Raw genomic sequence first — 17,858 nt, 5'->3', positions numbered from 1 at the left:
GCCAGAAAAGGAGAGCTCCTGTACAGATTGGCCAGTCTCACCCCTCCTCCTTCCTGTCTCACTCCCCTTCTCCTCTTGGGTTATTGCTCAATTTCTCTTCAGCACTATGTAAAAAGCCTTGCATTCTTGCTCAATTTCTCTTCCGCACTAAACATGCTCCCAAAAATTTTAAAAAGGAAAAGAGGGTGGGCAGGGATTCATGACAGAGGACAGACAGCAATGAATGGAGGGGGCGACGGTAACATGCACCTGGCAAGAAAGGGAGAAAACTGCTAATGCCAGATTATATTGTGCCTTTTAAAATCTCCACTCAGCGTGCATACTGAAAAAATATCACACTGGCAACATAATGAGGACAGTAAAACAAGTTGGGAAGGCACCCTCTTCTGCATGCCAATCTATGTTTTACCTGTTCAGGAAATGAGACCACTAGAAGTAAACTTCAGACATCTGACATCTATTTCAAAACTCAAGTACAGCTTCATAAAATTGTGTGTGTGTTGTGTCATCAAGTCGCCTCCGACCTATGGCAACCCTATGAAGGAAAGACCTCCAAAACGTTCTATCATTAACAGACTTGTTCAGAACCTGCAAACTGGAGGACGTGGCTTCCTTTGTTGAATCAAGCCATCTCGTTTTAGGTCTTCCTCTTTTCCTACTTGCCTTCCACTTTTCCTAGCATTATTGACTTTTCCAGAGAATCTTGTCTTCTCATGATGTGACCAAAGTACGATAGCTTCAGTTTTGTCATTTTAGCTTCTAGGGAGAATTCAGGCTTGATTTGATCTAGAACCCACTTATTTGTCTTTTTGGCTGTCCATGGTATCCACAAAACTCTCCTCCAGCACCACATTTCAAATGAATTAATTTGAATCATAAAATTAGACTTTGGAAATTAACAGCGGGCAGATTTTTTCCAGCCTAATTTTAAATTCAAAACAACTCCACCTATTCAACATTAATATTTCCAATGACAGTGTTTAACAATCTTATGAATAGCTTCATAATCTAATAGTATTATTTGCATAGCACTTAAAATAAACTATATGGCTCAAAGAGGAAACAGTCTAATATTGCACAAACCAAGAGGGGGAAAGTCTGTTCTGTTTCTACATCAACAGACAAAAATGAGATACTGAAGCAATTGAGGAGCAGCTGGAGGTTATGTAGCACTTCCCACTAATAGTTTTCATTCTTTCTTACTAACAGCTGGAAGACAACAGCCTCTCTGCCTCAAACATATACCCCCTATAAATCCCCAGGAACCATCAGTAACTAATGGCTAATCTTGTATTCTTTTCAACGGCAAATGAGAGTACAACACATGTTGCTGGTGGTCCAAATGTTACCGGAAAGTTTTATAGTAGTGTAGTTAGTTTTCCCTCTCCTCCACTCCTTTGTTTGCAGTTCACTTTTGCTGGTACTTAAAACAAAGTAAGACCTAACCAGCCAGCAATTACTGAAAGACTGTTCACTGACTGCCTAATTCATGACACAGCACCAGAGCATAATTCTAAATTAGCTTTTTTTCAAAATTACCTGTGTAGTAACCATAACTATCTTCAATATCTGCAGCCCCAGTTTCCATGGTATTTGACGTCTGGCTCGGAATTTTTCACATGGATTCATAAAATAGAACTTTAAATCTTCCTTCAGAGACGCCTCTTCCTTATAGTCTGAATCAGGCTGAGCCATCATACTTCTGCGATAAATGGGTTGAGGTTTTGAGTTCAACATAACTTAATACATTTTACTCACATATTCTTTTTGTTCAGAAATCCATAAAGGAAGAGAGCTTCCCACTGAAGAGAAAGACAGTACACTGCCCTCTCATGACAACAGAAAGTTCTTTCATCCCACCAGTGGGGCCTGTTTGCGCACCTCATAAAGCATGGCACAGCACGGCAGTTTTAGATGGCTGTTTCTCAAGAAGCTGGTAAAACATTAACGTTCAATAAACCAGGATTAACGCATAAGTGAAGTTCTTCAGCATGTCACTTTACCTAGACCTGTTTTGTTAGAAGACTCTTAAACCAATTCTCAGCCTAACTGTTTGAGTCATAATCTAAAGGTCAACTTACATATTACATGCAACTGTAAGTATGAAACACCAACAGTTCATTTCTTTGCTGAAAACCAGTATCTGGAGAGAACGAGGCAACAGAACATGCATGCTTAGCTCCTTCTTCATCTACAACAACTCCCCCCTGCTTCTAGACATTTTGTTTCTAGAACTGTATAGTGGGCACATCTGAAAAAGATATGTACCTGGAACCACCATGGGGTGTGCGCGCAGTGGAAAAGCCATGAGTGGGGGAAGCACACCCTTGTCATTTTTTCTGACACTGCTTTTCAGCAAAGAAGCCAACCACCAGGATTCTCTTACATACAACTGCTTTTAAGAAAGAATTTGATCTTAATGCCCTGACTGTGCGTAAGTACTTACTGCAATCCTGCATCACGTCAGCACCTGGGTTTACCAAGCGAAACCAGCAGGGACAATGATTTCTTTCTTACTTGTTTTTACCATCTGTCTATATTTGGACCAGTAATAAACAGAACAGCTATTAAAAATCCTTCCACAGAAGGAATTACTGAAGCCAAAGGTCTCGGTGGTTGTGCATTAGTCAAACACCAAAGTTGCCACCTATCTCATGACTAAAAATATGACACTAAAAGACTAGTTGTACTCATTAGCAAACAGTGCCTTCTGGGAAGCCTAAATAAGTACTTACCTAGTTCTGTCAGATGCTGAGAGTTGCAGAGCTTTGAGTTATGTACAGCACTCACACAGTTTGTATGGTAGAATAGCTGGGAGTTAAAGTATGGTGAAATTCCCAACAACTACATGTTTGTGGAGCCACTGTTTTTTTATTTCTATCATTAGAGGCAGTCATTGTCTTTTCTTCTTCCATACCCTTCCCTACCCTTGCCCTACCCTTGACCTTCTAGGTCAGCAACCCTTTCTCTACTCCAATACGACAGGAATTGCCAGTGGCCTGCTGTTCTGATCTCCCAAGCAAGAGGCCTCTAGACCATGGCCTGAGAGCCAAGCTACAAGTGACGTCTGACACAGGGTGGACACTTGTCAACTTCCCTCAAGTTTTGATTGTCTTGCAGCTGTAAAAGAGAGCCAAGCTGTAAAACCAGGACACCTACATTTCCCATCAAAACTTGAGGTAAGCTTGATGGATATAGTTATATCATGTAGTGCTTGTGGGCTAGTAGGAATCCCCCAAAGGCAGGATGAAAACATCTCATCCCCTGACAACCCACTGTGCAGGCAAAATGAAGAAATGTCCATACGATTTGCAAGGCTCACCCACAGGTTGGTCTTGGAACCCCAGCTCAGTGGAAGTGTCGCACTGTTACTCTGCAGCAGCAGCAGCAGCTGGATCAGGAGCCAAATAGCTATAAGGTGCCAGTGGGACTGGTGCTGGCTCCCACCGTGCCCTTCTCTGCCTTGCTCTGCGGCTTCTGGGGATCCCCTATATCGAAGGATACCAGTTGGGTTCCATGGGGAGACAAAGCCTGTGGCTGGAGTTCCGGTTTTGCCTGTCTTGTGTGCTGTAGTAGGGGTACTGGTCCCTCCAGCAACGCCAGCATTCGTGACCCCTGCTCCCCCACCAGGACTTCCCCTCTGGCGAGGAGACATCCTCATATGGGAGCGGGCCCACCCAATATCCTGGGTCCCAATCAAACACTGAGACAAGTCCTGGGACGCAAGTTTGTGCATAACAAGCTGACAAGTGTCCAACCTGTGTAAGGCGTCACTTGTAGACATTTTTTATTCTCTTCACCTTTTTAAAACCTCCACCTGATGAACTCAAAATAAAATTGTATTTGATGGCTTTTTGTATTGGATCCCAGCAAACAGTTTGTTTTTCAGAATGAACTACAAACATTCAGGGGAAGTTTATCCTTTTTGGATGTTTGTAGGTCTACATGGCATTTTTTCCCTGAAGCCTTATCACTTCCATAGAATCCCAAATGCTTTAGAGTGCTGAACTAATAAAGAATGGCCAGCTGGCAGCCTGCTGTGCAGATCTGATCCACCAAGCAGTTTTATCCAACACTAGTGAGCCCTACTACATTGTAATCAAGGTATGGCAAACATCTTCTGGTTAAAAAAAATCTAAGAAATATATTCCATAATTCAATCTTACATACTGCTGTGCCTGAAAATTAGTAGATCATAACTGAGGAGACCTAAAAGTCAGACATAATACAGTATTAGTCCTAGGACCATTATATGGAGAATAAGGCAGGGCTTCAGAATGCAGAGAACTCTGAACTAAATTAATCATGAAGTCCCTTCCAACTCTCATAGACTATCTGTATAAAACAGTTTATATGGATTTTATAACAATTTAATGACATGGCTTCCCCCAAGACATCCATGACAGTGCTCTGGCAAAGTATTGGTAATTCTCAGAGATCCTAGTTCCTCCTGTGTGTGTGTGCGCACGCGCGCATGTTACGTGCCGTCAAGTCACTTCCAATCTTAAGAATGACAGACCTCCAAAATGTTCTGTCATTGACACCCTACTCAAGACCTTGCACATTGGAAGCTGTGGCTTCCTTTACTGAGACAAGCCATCTCATTTTGGATCTTCCTCTTTTCCTACTGCCTTCCTTCCACCTTTCCTAGCATTATTGTCTTTTCCAGTGAGATTTGTCTTCTTGTGATATAACAAAAGTACAACAGCCCTAGCTTCATTATTTTAGCTTCTAAGGTGAATTCAGGCTTGATTTGATCTAGAACCCACTTACTTGTCTTTTTGGCCATCCATGATATCTGTAAAAACTCTCCTCCAGCACCACATTCAAATAAATCAGTTTTGTTCCTGTCCACTTACTTTATTGTCCAACTTTCACTTCTATGCATAGTAATAGGCAATACAGTACGAATTATCTTGATCTTGGTTCCCCATGACACATCCTTATCCTTAAGGATCTTTTCTAGTTCCTTTCATGGCTGCCCTTCCAAGTCTCAATCTCCTGATTTTTTGGTTGCAGTCTCCCTTTTGGTTGATGACTATGCCAAGGAATAGAAAATGTTTAACAATCTCAATATATTCATTGTTAACTTTAGAACTGTGTAATTCCTCAGTAATCATTACTTCTGTCTTCCTTGATGTTCAGCTGTAATCCTGCTTTGACACTTTCTCCCTTAACATTCATGAGTTGTTGTTTCAAGTCTTCACTATTTTCTGCAAGTAATATGAAGTCATCTGCATATCTCAAATAGTTAATGTGTCTTCCACCACTTTTCACTCCACCTTCTCCTAGATCTAATCTAGTTTTTCTTATGATATGTTCTGCATGTAAGTTGAACAGATAGGGAGGTAATATACATCCTTGTCTGACACCTTTGCCAATTGGAAACAATTCTTTCTCTTATTGAACTATAACTCTCACGGAATGGTTATTAAATTATTAAAACAGATCAAGACAGATATTCCTAACTGCATATTAGAGGGACTGGCTTGGTTCAGATATGATGAAAGCCCATAGTTTCTTTTAACTATTGCTGGTTTGTGAAATCAGAATTGGTTCACAATCATTCAAATCCTGTGTTTACCTTGACAAATCCTGGTGGGGAAAGCCAGGATGTCTGCATCTGCACGTCATATAGTACTGTACCATAGTTAAGACTGACTATGGTTAATAACACAACTTCAAAATCATGGTTTCAGAGCATGACTAAGCAGCCTGTATTCAGACTATCATATTAACCAGTTTTATGCAATGTCTAAACCAAGCCGGTAGCATCAAGTAAATACTGAGTAACTGTAGTTCAAACCTCCTACTCCATAAAAATTCTCTCAAAACACTGCAAATTTTAAGGCACTGTATCATACACAATGATTCATTGTTTGCAATAAGAACATAACGTAAGAAGAGCCCTGCTGGATCAGACCAGTGGTCCATCAAGTCCAACATCCTGTCTCACACAGTCTGGGAAAACAACAACAGGGCACAGAGGCTGAGGACTTCCCCTAATGTTGCCTCCTGGCTCTGGTAGTAAGAAGTATACAGCTTCTGAAAGTGGGGATTCTAGTAGCCACTAACAGACATGTCCTCTGTGATGCTGTCTAATCCCCTTTTAAAGCTGTCCATGCACGGCCATCATTACATCCTCTAGCAGCGGATTCCACATTTTATTCACTCATTGAGTAAAGAAGTATTTCTTTTTGACTGTCCTGAGTCTACTGCCCATCAATTTCATTGGCTCTCAGGATGCATTTACACTTGCAGTAGACCAAACAGTTTTGGATATCATATTAGAACTGAATCTGGGCACATGAACATGCACATTTTTTCACAGATAAGATGTGCAAGCACTTTGGATGCCTTTGTTTCTTTGTTGCATTCATAGGCTACATTTATGATACCGTCCCTGGTCCAAACCTTCTTACAACCCTGCAGGGGTGTACGCTAGCCTTTGTTACATGCGACTTTACACTACAGTGCCAAAATAGCACATGAGGATCTTAACATTAATACCTCATATAAATGTTAACTATTACTGGGGCCCAGCAAGCCATATCTTACATGCCACTACCTCCTTCAGGAAGGCTACCAAATTCCCCAAGGAAAGGAGAGCTAATGCTGCTCTGTCCAAAGAACAATTTCAATCCCAAGACAATTTCCCTCAAGGAAAAGCCATGCACTTCCACACCATGACCTCCAATCTGCCAGACTCCAGATGCATTCATTTTCAACATGCTTTCATTTACATTGTTAGCAGACAAGCAGCTTACAATATGCAGCAACAATCTATCCCTCCACAGAAGGCACAGCGACCAAATTGAAAGCACGAGTTTTGGGAAGGGGCTAGCCCAAGGGACTTGGTCCAGAGTCCCAACTTCATAGCACTGGAACAGCTACATGCAGAGCATTTCAAATTTATGTATTTATATGTTTGTTTGTTTCAATTTCTATTCTGCCCTCCCCACGCTTGTTCACCTTCTTAAAGAAAACGGAAATTTAAGGATGTACCCTATGCATGCTTACCTCGAAGTCCTAATTAGTACAGTGCAACTCAAAATAAACACACACAGGATCAGACTGCACAGTCAGAACTCGGCTGTGGAATGCCCCACTGAAATCAAGTCACACTACAGGAGTTTTGTTTTTGCAGAGAAATCAGATTAGGGTTAAAGTTAAGGAACACAGAGCAGACATCTGTGGAAAGCAGACAAAACATCAGCTAAGTGTCCTTTACCACACCGCGTAAATATATATACAAGCTTATTCGGTCACGTAAGCCAGGAAAAAACCTGCACTTGTAGAACACATTATTTCTAGTCCTCATCAAGGGAGGCAAGAGAGAGAGAGGATAAATTACTAACACGGATCTCTTTCAAAATATATTTGCAAAGCAGGTTAAGAGAGTTGCCTTCAACTTCTGATAAGACAGCCCCTTTCACCGCAAACAGCGTGGGCCGCCGGTCCTTCAAGATTCCTGCCCCAACCCCAAAGATGTACAAGCTAAAACTTAAATCGGAACTCTTGCAGCAAACTAGCAGACTAACGAGGGCATAACAAGTCCCTTTCCTCAAAATGCAACAAGTTTCAAGACAAAATCGCGGCCCGCTTCCTGGAAGCGGCTCCCCTTTCCCTGCACCTCACCTGGTTACCAGCGCCCTCCCCTTGCCCACGTACTGCAGGGCCATGGTACAGGGACGCCGGAGCTTTCCTCCCGCTCGGCCCGCTGCTAGACGCTCAGTGAGAGGGGCGGGACTCATGGAGACTCCGGCAAGGCAGAGCCTCGGGGGAAGAGGCGCTCCGAGTCAGCCGGAGCTCAATCACGTGAAGTTCAAGCAGACGCGCTGCTGTCCCGGCGAGCGGCACTTAAGGCATTCCCTTCCCGAGCGGTTCCGGCTGCTTTTGCGCTTAAGGCTTTTTCCGGGCAACGAGGCGCTCCGTCGGTTTTAAAGGCGCAAAGTCGCGCAGAGCGGGGGGCGGGTTGCCACCGGTTTTCCCGATGGGTCGGTGCACCATTTTGCGCTACAGTCAGAGTGCAATCCTATTGCTACTTCCCAGGAAAGAGGAATACGCTTCAGCTGTCCAACTGCATGTGCGCGGAAGCCAGTGTCTATTACTGTGCTCTCAAGTAGATTGCAGCCTTACTGCACGAAAATCTTCTTGTTAGAGCCCCTCTATGGAAACCGGTTACAGAGGGGTGCCTAGTGGCATTTTAAAGACATTTTATTCCAACGGAAATTTTCATAAACTAGTCTCAGAAACGCGTTCTTGCTAGGCCTTACAGTGGTACTAGACTTCTGTATAGATAAGCATAAATTGCAGATTTTAAAAAAGCTTAGCTTTTTAAAGGCTCACTGAAAAGGAGATTTTCTTCACTACCCCAGTGGGGACCGAAAATCACATGCACCAGCCTCTGCTATTTCACCTTCACAACAAGCCTGAGAGGTAGGTTGGGCTGAGTGTATGTGTGACTGGCCCAAAGACATCCAGCAAGTTTCCATGGCGGAGTGGAGATTCAAAGCTAGTGCTCCCCAGTTCCTGGACCAGCACTGCTCTACAACTGCTGGCACATTTGAGTTCCACCAGACTTACTCTCAGGAATGATTACAGAACCCTTTGGCTGATTTTGCATAAGTACATCCCACAGTATTCAGTGTAAGAGTTTGCACAATGGTCATATCATAAAGAAAAACGAGGCTTTTTTTTAATACAAAAAATGCTATCTGGAGTTTTTTGTGAGGGTGCACTTACTTGAAATGTGCTAAATGCATTTCCTAGATAACTCCTACCATACAGACTGCTGCAAATGAGACCTTAATCCTTGTCTAAAGACAGACCAACATTTATTAGGAGCAGGGTCTTCCATACTGTGGCTCCTTCCTTGCCTCTCAGACAAGGCAGGTCTTAACCATGAACTGTCAAAATTGGAAAGACAGATATGAGAGGAAATAGGAATAGTTTAAGTGTGTAATTCAGTTGATGAAGGCCTATTCATACATGCAAGCCCTTCTTGATGCTGCAAACCATCAAATGGTGGATGTGCCCAAATATTCCTCTACAGCTTACACAAATAATCATGAAGAAGGTGGTACTATGAATATTAACAATAAGAACACTGACTTTGTAAGCTTCTATAATAAGAGTCTGGGCACTGTAGCATGGTACGAGTCAAACACACTCTCATTGAATTATACTGTAATATTTCCCATGTTTCATTTCTTGCGGCTGACTGTGTACTCTGTTGAGACTGCTTTTCTCTCCTTGGGTTCTTAAGTACTAATAAGTATTATCGTTAGACGGAGGTGGTGTCAGTTCAATCTAAACAGCCCAAGGATCTGGAGATAACGATCTTTTAGATATAACAAGGTTACAGGGAAGTTAAATTTTAAAAGATATGGGACAGAGAGCTCTTCCTCTTCACCTCTCTTATTAACTATATTACGTAGATGTGACAGGAATATGTCAATACGAGGTTGGCTTAAACCCAGCAGATACAACTATCCTATATGCTTTCACTGCCTGAAAAAAGTCTTTCAGAACATGCATTTACCTTCCAGCAACGGTGATGAAAAAATGTTTGTCAAAGTAGCACTATTTTAATTTTTTTTTTCTGTTCACTTTCTAACAAGGGCCCACTTCCTCCCTTCTTAGGCTACCCAACTTTCCTCCATCTGTCCAATTACCCATTTTCCTCCCCCTCCTCAGCAATTTGCCCCACCAGTTCCCTAGCCTTCCTCCTTTGTTGTCTTTATACAATGTTTATGAATGTACAGAAGTCACTGGTTATTGAGGGATTTTAAACCCCCTTTTTGATAAATTTCATAGTTTTCTGCAAACATGAAGTTTCCCCAAGTTTCCAGAAACTTACAGCCTAGTGCTGGGGATTTTTTTTCATCCACAGAGGAGGATCAATAATATATTTACAAAATAACTTACCTCAGTAGTTTGGTTACATGCTTTCTTGAGAAGAATGTCAGAACAATGTGCCCATCTTAGCCCATACAATTTTAAAATGGTTCCGTCTCTGTAAACAAAGTACTTCCTAGCCTCCTATACACATTACAAACAGAATCTAACCTTACCATTACCAGGCTCAGAATGTTGTTGCCCTTTCCCATTAAACAGGGGTTTTTTATTATAAAATACCATAGCCGAGAACAAAGTAAAAAATTAACATGCATAGAATCGCAAAAGTCAACAAATCTAGCATAAACCACACTAAGAACTTGCTTAACAATCAGAAGATAGACTCTTTCATACTTACTCATGAAAAAGTTTCCCTGAGCTTGCTACTGCCAACCCTACTAGCAGTGGCCTCTCTAGGTATTTCAAGGCCAATCATGAAAGGCCTTGATCAAATTTGCTTGTGACCATTTGCATATGTTGAAAGTAGGATCTTAATTCCCTGTGTTGGCATGATTCACCAGGATTTTGCTGTGGTACTTTTTTCTTGTACGGTAAACACCATGCAGTCTATCTTGTTCATTTCTGCTCATTACCTGAAGGGTAAAGAGAGGAAGCCTAAAGAATAAAATGAAACTAGATGTCCTTTGCAATCATACTATCCTATTTTTGGGAGATTATGCTTTCTTTTATATTGGAGATTCCTCTGGTTCCAAACAAACTCAAGCACATACACTTCAGCCATACAGCAATATTAAATCCTTTCCAGAAGTATTAGAAGGCTATAACAAGGAAGAACTGATTAAGTCTCTTAATGTTGGTGTAAATTAACTTCAAAGTTTAATACAATATCCACTAAAGCATCTTCCTACAAAAAGGGAACAGTACATAATGTTTTCAAAGCTTGTACACAGTACATAAAAATACCTTGCTGCTCAGTCTACACCCTGCCATGATTGCTGCTTTTATATTTGAAGTCTTTAAAAGTCTAAAAATTAGATTTCCTTTCTCCGTATCTGCTTTCCCAGTAGATAAGAAGACCGCAAATAAGGCATCTATAAAAATCAGTTTCAACATCAGGATTTGCACCACTGTTTAGCAGCTTTAAGACCTAACACAAATTGCACAAAAAGTTATGGAATGCATATCTGATTAGTTCTATGTGCATCCCTTCCTCTTATGTTATTGCAAACAGTCTGCACTTGTTTAATATAGACAGAAACAAACACCCATGTAAAATTCTATATATGAAAAAGAGAGGCATTCATTTAGTATAAATCTGTCTCTCCCACTTCTTCATATTGTCTGCACTGCAATGGTGGATCCAAAAAACCAGAATGTCTGGTTCAATGTATCCTTGTATACACTCTGTTCACTCTGATCAAAAGACTATTCAACCTCAGCAGCTTTGTTAGCTGAATGTCACTGAGATAACTTGAGCATCCAACTGTACTATTGTTTATAGCTAGTATAGATGTGTACAGAGAACTGTAAACAAAAAGCACCTTTGGAAAAAGCAATGTGCGTAAGTGATTTAGTGGACAGTCATCCAAACATTATGCCCGTTGGGCTAAGACTAGCATGCAATAACACAGGCAGTTTTCCATTGCATTCTTCTTCAATTCTAATGAATATATTGAGGTTAACTGGAACTTAAGTGTTATCAACAAGAGTTATAGTACAGTCAGAGATTAAAAGTTGAGTATTTAAATGCTACAAGAACATTAAATAGTGGAGTTTTGTGCCTTATGTACAGGAATTTACAATGAATCTGTAATCCAGGAGTTTCCAAATATTCTTGCCAATATTTTTAAGACCTGAAAAAAGAAAAAAGGGGGGGGTTATATCAAAGAAATTTAAGAGTTTTTTCCAAACAATTATGGATTTAAGGATATATTACTGGCCTTGATACCCTCAAAACAAATAATTCTGAATAACTGCTGAAGACATTACATATACAGCATTTTGAGAAATAAGAGTCACATTTAGAGTTCTACCAAAATATAGTTATGTGCATAAAAGAGGCATTTTGTTAGATTACAGTATTAACCTGTATCTGTTGCAGTGATGAATGTTTTATTGTTGTTTCAAGTTCCATACCACATATCTAATAAGACTTGCATATTGCATTCTATTTATGAACCCTTTTTGTAATATGTAGGGTGTTTTCTTCTCTAGATTATACAGAGTGATTTTAACCACACCAGATTTACACACAACTAGGCGAATCTGCATACTTAGATTTCTGCATAGTGTAACATCAACAAAGGAGGAACCAACTAGTTCTATATAAATGTTTTAAATAAATATTGCTCTTATATGCTTTATATGCTGAAAAGGCCCAGAATGCAAACTATTAGTACAAACTATGAATTACATCTTAACAACCAGAACTGCTTTTCTTTTGCAGACCACACATTTCAGCTAAGTAGTTTTACCTTATGACTTTTACAGAGGACATTTCTGAAGATCTAATGCACTATTTATTTATTTATTTATTTATTTACATCATTTATAGTCCGCCTTTCTCACTGAGACTCAAGGCAGATTACACAGTATGAGGTTAATACAATTAGCATCAAGGAAGTACATTTCAATACAATAACATAAGGTAAACATATACAAGTTTAAAGACATAGCATTAGCAAGGATCCAAGACATAGTACAGATACTGAAGCAAAACATAATCAATTCTAGGACTAACATTAGATAGCATGGAGTGATGGTTGTAGATGGGAGTACATATTTAAAGTAGCAGATAATATATGATGCAAAAATGGTGATGAAGGCTATGATTCCCAACTTGTTAGAGAAGCACCTGAGACCTCATCCCTACAATGCAGCCCTCCCATTTGAGTACAAAGCCTTTTTGAGTAGTTCGGTTTTGCATCGTTTACAGAAAGCCAGGAGAGTGGGGGCTCGTCTGACTTCCTCAGGCAGGTCATTCCACAGGACAGGGGCCACCACAGAGAAAGCCCGTGTATGGGCTGCTGCTGAATTCACCTGTGTGCAGCCTGGTACCTGCAGGAGACCCTGTTACTGTTTTATCTGTCTCTTTAGACAGTGTTGATACTGATGGAATGTACAAGATCTGCAAAGTGAGACGGGGAAACTTTGAAAGATTTCAGAGTAAAGGCTGGAAAAGACTCTGGTGAAGATACTATTTAGAAGTGGAAGACTGAGTGCAAAATTTGAATGCATAATGCACAGGTGATAATTGCTGAAACAGATCAAATAATCAAAAGCAGGTTTGGGCACCTACTTAGTAACCAACCTTTTACAACAACAGAAGATTGTTATGGGACTCTCTTCTTCTAATCGGTACCTTCCTGAGTTTGGTAGATCTTTGCACTGTGCTATAAATGCATGGAGTTCTGTCTCTGGAAAACCTTCTTGCTGGTAATGCTGAAAAATGGCATATTATTAGCTTCAGTGCATTCAGACTGAAAACTACAGCAACAGATAAAATTTCAGTTCCAACAGCTGCTGATCAGCATTACTTCCCCTTTGTTTAAAGGGGGAAAATTACTGCATGCTAACACACCAGATGTCAAAATAGGTAAAGGAAAAGGGTATGAGTGGATTCCTGCATGGGTGATTTCCAAAAGCCACACAATAAAATAGTACATGATTTTAAAATGGCCCCAGCTCTCTCCAAAGTTAGTTGGAGATTAGAGACTGTGGAAAGCACAGTCTTCAGCTACCACAATTAGGCTGAAAGGAAGGAAGCAACTTTATGTTTGGTCCTATTTCCCCCAACCCACAGGGTGGGGGGAGAAACTGGGGTTCGAGTATGTTTGCTAGCAGATGTGCATTCTCTGAACCAGCTTTCCCCAACACAATCCTTTCAATTGCAAGACTATGCCCTGTTGTACTTTTAAGGGCCATTGACCTTGAAGAACATGCACTCTTCAGTGCCTCTTTTCCAAGCTCCAAACCCCCCACAATCTGTTGGGAGACCCACTGTAGCTTCTCTGAATAAGCAAGGAGTTCTAGCTCAAGCAGCAGGGCAGCAGCTGCTGTCCCTAGAACTAGCTTCCTAGGGAGCCAAACACTCCAGTCAAATGAAGAAACCCACTTTGGAAATCAGGCTTCCATGCACGTATCATCAGCTGGATCAGGAACTACATGTGCATCCATGTCAGACTGTGCATTCCATTGAAAGCAATTCAACATTGCAGACAGACATTTGTTGTCAAATGCTCATCTAAACAGATGATCACAAAGTCAGCCATGTCCATGGGATTGGGTCATGCAGCTTCTGTTCCAGCTACATAGAATCTGTTCACAAATAAGCAATACCTGTATAATGGGAGAACACTGAAAAGGTGCCCATTTTATTTATTTATTTACTTAAATTTATAGTCTGCCCTCCCCAACCAAGTGGGCTCAGGGAGGATCAAAACAATTTAAAACACACTACACAATTCATCAGCAGTAGCCATTAAAAATATAAATAATACATATCATTCATTTAAAACATATATTACCACCATATAAATACAGCTATAACAATAAAAACATAGCAGCACGTTATACATTCATCTGTCACTGTCTATAGAGCAGATTACAGCAATCATATAGAGATGTGAGGTGTCTTTGGGTGGGAGGGCACAAAATCTCACCCACCCCCCACTAGGGGGGAGGGGCACCACCCAGCATCACCCATGCGCCTGGCGGAACAGCTACGTCTTGCAGGCCCAGCAAAATGATAACAAGTCCTGCCAGGCCCTGGTCTCGCAAGACAGAGCGTTCCACCAGGTTGGGGCCAGGGCCGAAAACGCCCTGGCCCTGGTCGATGCCAGGCGGGCCTCCCTAGGGCCAAGGATCTTTAACAGATGTTTGTCGCTCAAGCGAAGGGTCCTCTGGGGCTCATATGATGAGAGGCAGTCCCGCAGGTACGACGGTCCCAGTCCACTTAGGGCTTTATTGGTTAGTAACAAAACCTTGAACCTGATTCGGTACTCCACTGGTAACCAATGCAGCTGGCGCAGTACCGGTGTTATATGTTCCCATATTGGTGTTCTGGTAATAATTCACGCCGCTGCATTCTGCACCAGTTGTAACCGCTGGATCAGGCTCAAGGGAAGCCCAGCGTAGAGTGCGTTACAGTAGTCCAGTCTAGAGGTGACCACTGCTTGGACCACTGTAGTCAAGTCACGGGATGATAGACAGGGGGCAAGCTGCCTGGCCTGACGAAGATAGTAAAATGAGGACCTGGCAACCGCTGAGACCTGATCCTCCATTGTTAAGGAGGAATCAAGGATCACCCCCAGGCTCCTAACTCTCGGAGCCAGTGTAAGCACTGCCCCATCGAGTACAGGAAGCCAGGGTCCCGAATCCACATTTCCATGACTGAAGTACATGATCTCCGTCTTTGTAGGGCTCAGTTTCAGCCGACTTTGTCTCAGCCATCCACCCACAGCTTCAAAAACACGCTCCAGGACATTCGGGGCCAATCCAGGTGTCATCCGCATATTGGTGACACCCAAGCCCGAAACTCCACACCAGCTGGGCGAGGGGGCGCATATAGATATTGAACAATAATGGGAAGAGTATCGCTCCTTGTGGCACACCACATTCTAGTGGCCTAGGTAACCTCTCCTCTAGCACCACCCTCTGTCCCCGATCGTGGAGAAAAGAGACTAGCCACTGCAGTGTTGTCCCCCATATCCCCACATCGGCGAGGCAGTGGGTCAGAAGGTCATGGTCGACCATATCGAACGCTGCGTGTGGGTCCTTAGGTCAGCGGATAGGAAAGCCTACCCTGATCGAAAGGGCATTCTGCTCCCCTCTCCTCGTAAATGCTTAACAATGCAACGTGCAGTTTCAGCCGTCCCTGTCAGTAACTGATTAACTGGATGCCAGCACAGATAAACATTGTTTCCTTGGTCATCAGTCCTTGTGTATGCATGCTGTGCTTAAATAAAGGAGCCACTGCCTGGCTAAGAGAGACTAGCCTTTGCAGACTGATGCTCAGAATCGCAACCCTGTGTCGTGTCATTCCTACAGCTGCGGACAGATCCAATAAAATCAGCAGCGCCGATCCGCCCCGATCCAGCTGCCTGCGGAGATCGTCTGTGAGGGCAACCAACAGCGTCTCCACCCCATGTCCTGGGTGGAAACCGGACTGGAAGGGGGTCTAGGGCCGAGGTCTCCTTCAGGAAATTCTGCAGCTGTCTCTCTGCTGCCCGCTCAACCACCATACCCAGAAACAGCAAATTCGAGACTAATGGATTTCGAGATTTCAGATTTGAGATTTCAAATTCGAGATTTATGGACCTAGTACAACTGCTGATTTCTTTAAAATAATTTCCTGAATTAAACTAGGATCTATTTAATACTTGGAAATAAAGGTACATGTCATGGTGTATCAAACTCGAGAAATGAGAACACCAAACAAAGATTTTTAGATTCTACTTGTATATACTGCCCTGACCTAGATAGCCCAGGCAAGCCTGCTCTCACATCTCAGAAGCTAAGCAGGGTCAGTGTAATGATTTTAAACATGTGTGTGTTTCTTTAAATGCTTGGTGTGCTACAGATGAAGAGTGAGGGTGAGAGGGGTGGGTGAGTGAGATGACTGGTTGATGACTGAGAGTGTGGGCGGAGTTGAGAAGTGTGCAGCCTGAGACTGTCTATGTATTTCTGAGAGAGAACATTGATTCTGGTTTAGACAGGCAAGCTGTGTGGAAGCCTGAACTGTGTGTGTCTGTGAAAGTAAACTGTCTAAAGCTGGCAAACTGTGTGCACGCCTGAGAAAGAAAGTCTATGTACAAGTCTATTTTGGAATATAATTCCTGGTGGCAGCAATCTACCCAGAGGGTGTAAGAAGAGGGTTAAAGGCAAAGTCTAACTAAGGATGAAAGGAGGTTGTGACAGTCAGCCTCAGTTAGTGATTGAATGGGAGACCTCCAGGGAAGATGAGGTTCGCTACGTAGAAGCTGGCAATGGCAAAGCACCTCTGTTAGTCTCTTACCTTATGGCAGGGGTTACCATAAGCTGACTTGACAGCACTCTCTACCACATCTGAACATATTAACTTTGTACAAAAGTGAGTAGAACTATCTGGAGCGGGGGTGGGGGGGAGAATCAGGAGGATTCTTTTATCAGATAATCAGATCCAAATTCATTTTAAAAAGCACTAGTTCTATACAACAACTCATACATACCTTAACAGTTTCATATGTGTCTGTAATAAGAGCAATGAAGAGGCTCAGCACCATGTAGATAAACAAACTGATGAAAGAATAGAGGTAGATCCGACTGAATAACCAAACCAAATAGCTTTTCTGCTGCATCTTTTCAAATGTAGCAAACATGTCATCTCCGTTTATTAATGAGAAAAGACATTCAGAAACCATATTCAAGGAACGGAACTAGAAAAAAAAGAGAGAGCCAAACACATAAGATTAGAACTGTTTAATACAATGACAAAGTTAATGACAAACACAACCTGATTTTTTCCTTTGGGGGGGGCATTGACTCTCTTTGGTACTAGGGTATATGGACAGAAACAGTTACGGTCAGGGTTGTGACAACTTGAAGCTTTGAAAATATGTTTCTATTATTTTAATCCCATCTTTTCACCTTGGTGTTCAAGGCAGCATGTATAGATTCATGGACCCCTGGCTAGGTCCCCCTTCCCTTTATCCTTCCAATAACTCTTCAGAATTGGTTAGACTGAGACATGATAGTGACTGAGGGATTTTAATCTAGGTTACCCAAGTCTGATCATTTATTCACTACAACTGCTCCATAATCTGTATGAGTTATGCAAATTGAGCAAGTACCTGCATAAGTTCTGCATCCTTTTTTCTGCTTTTTAAATTTTAATTTTGCATAATTTGTTCTGGTTTTGTTAACTGCAAGGAGTAACAAGTGTGCATTTCAAGTCACCACCAGAATACTGAAATCAATCAAACACAACATGATCCCCACAGCAAAAGATTCTGAAACCT

General features: G+C 41.9%; 2 protein-coding genes across 5 annotated transcripts in view; both read right to left on the bottom strand.

Annotated features, from left to right (window-relative positions):
- The window catches only part of MCOLN2 (mucolipin TRP cation channel 2), a 31,671-nt gene extending 23,927 nt beyond the window's left edge, over positions 1–7,744 (bottom strand). For 2 of the 3 annotated variants that reach the window (XM_054980673.1, XM_054980674.1), the window contains exons 1-2: positions 7,639–7,744; positions 1,540–1,702 (exon numbers count right to left, since the gene is read on the bottom strand). In XM_054980673.1, the coding sequence (XP_054836648.1) occupies positions 1,540–1,702; positions 7,639–7,682 (207 nt within the window). In that variant the 5' untranslated portion in view covers positions 7,683–7,744. Of the gene's footprint in view, positions 1–1,539; positions 1,703–4,859; positions 5,030–7,638 lie in introns of those variants that run through there. The other variant, XM_054980675.1, reaches the window with a different exon arrangement.
- A 2,990-nt stretch (positions 7,745–10,734) lies between these two features.
- The window catches only part of MCOLN3 (mucolipin TRP cation channel 3), a 28,788-nt gene continuing 21,664 nt past the window's right edge, over positions 10,735–17,858 (bottom strand). Inside the window, exons 12-14 of one of the 2 annotated variants that reach the window (XM_054980262.1) lie at positions 17,070–17,276; positions 13,172–13,302; positions 10,735–11,714 (exon numbers count right to left, since the gene is read on the bottom strand). In XM_054980262.1, coding sequence (XP_054836237.1) covers positions 11,708–11,714; positions 13,172–13,302; positions 17,070–17,276 — 345 coding nt within the window. In that variant the 3' untranslated portion in view covers positions 10,735–11,707. Of the gene's footprint in view, positions 11,715–13,155; positions 13,303–17,069; positions 17,277–17,858 lie in introns of those variants that run through there. The other variant, XM_054980261.1, reaches the window with a different exon arrangement.

This window comes from Eublepharis macularius, chromosome 5 (genome assembly GCF_028583425.1).
Source record: "Eublepharis macularius isolate TG4126 chromosome 5, MPM_Emac_v1.0, whole genome shotgun sequence".
Taxonomy (NCBI): domain Eukaryota; kingdom Metazoa; phylum Chordata; class Lepidosauria; order Squamata; family Eublepharidae; genus Eublepharis; species Eublepharis macularius.
Note: the sequence above shows the minus strand (reverse complement) of the source record. Positions and strands in the feature narration are given on the sequence as shown.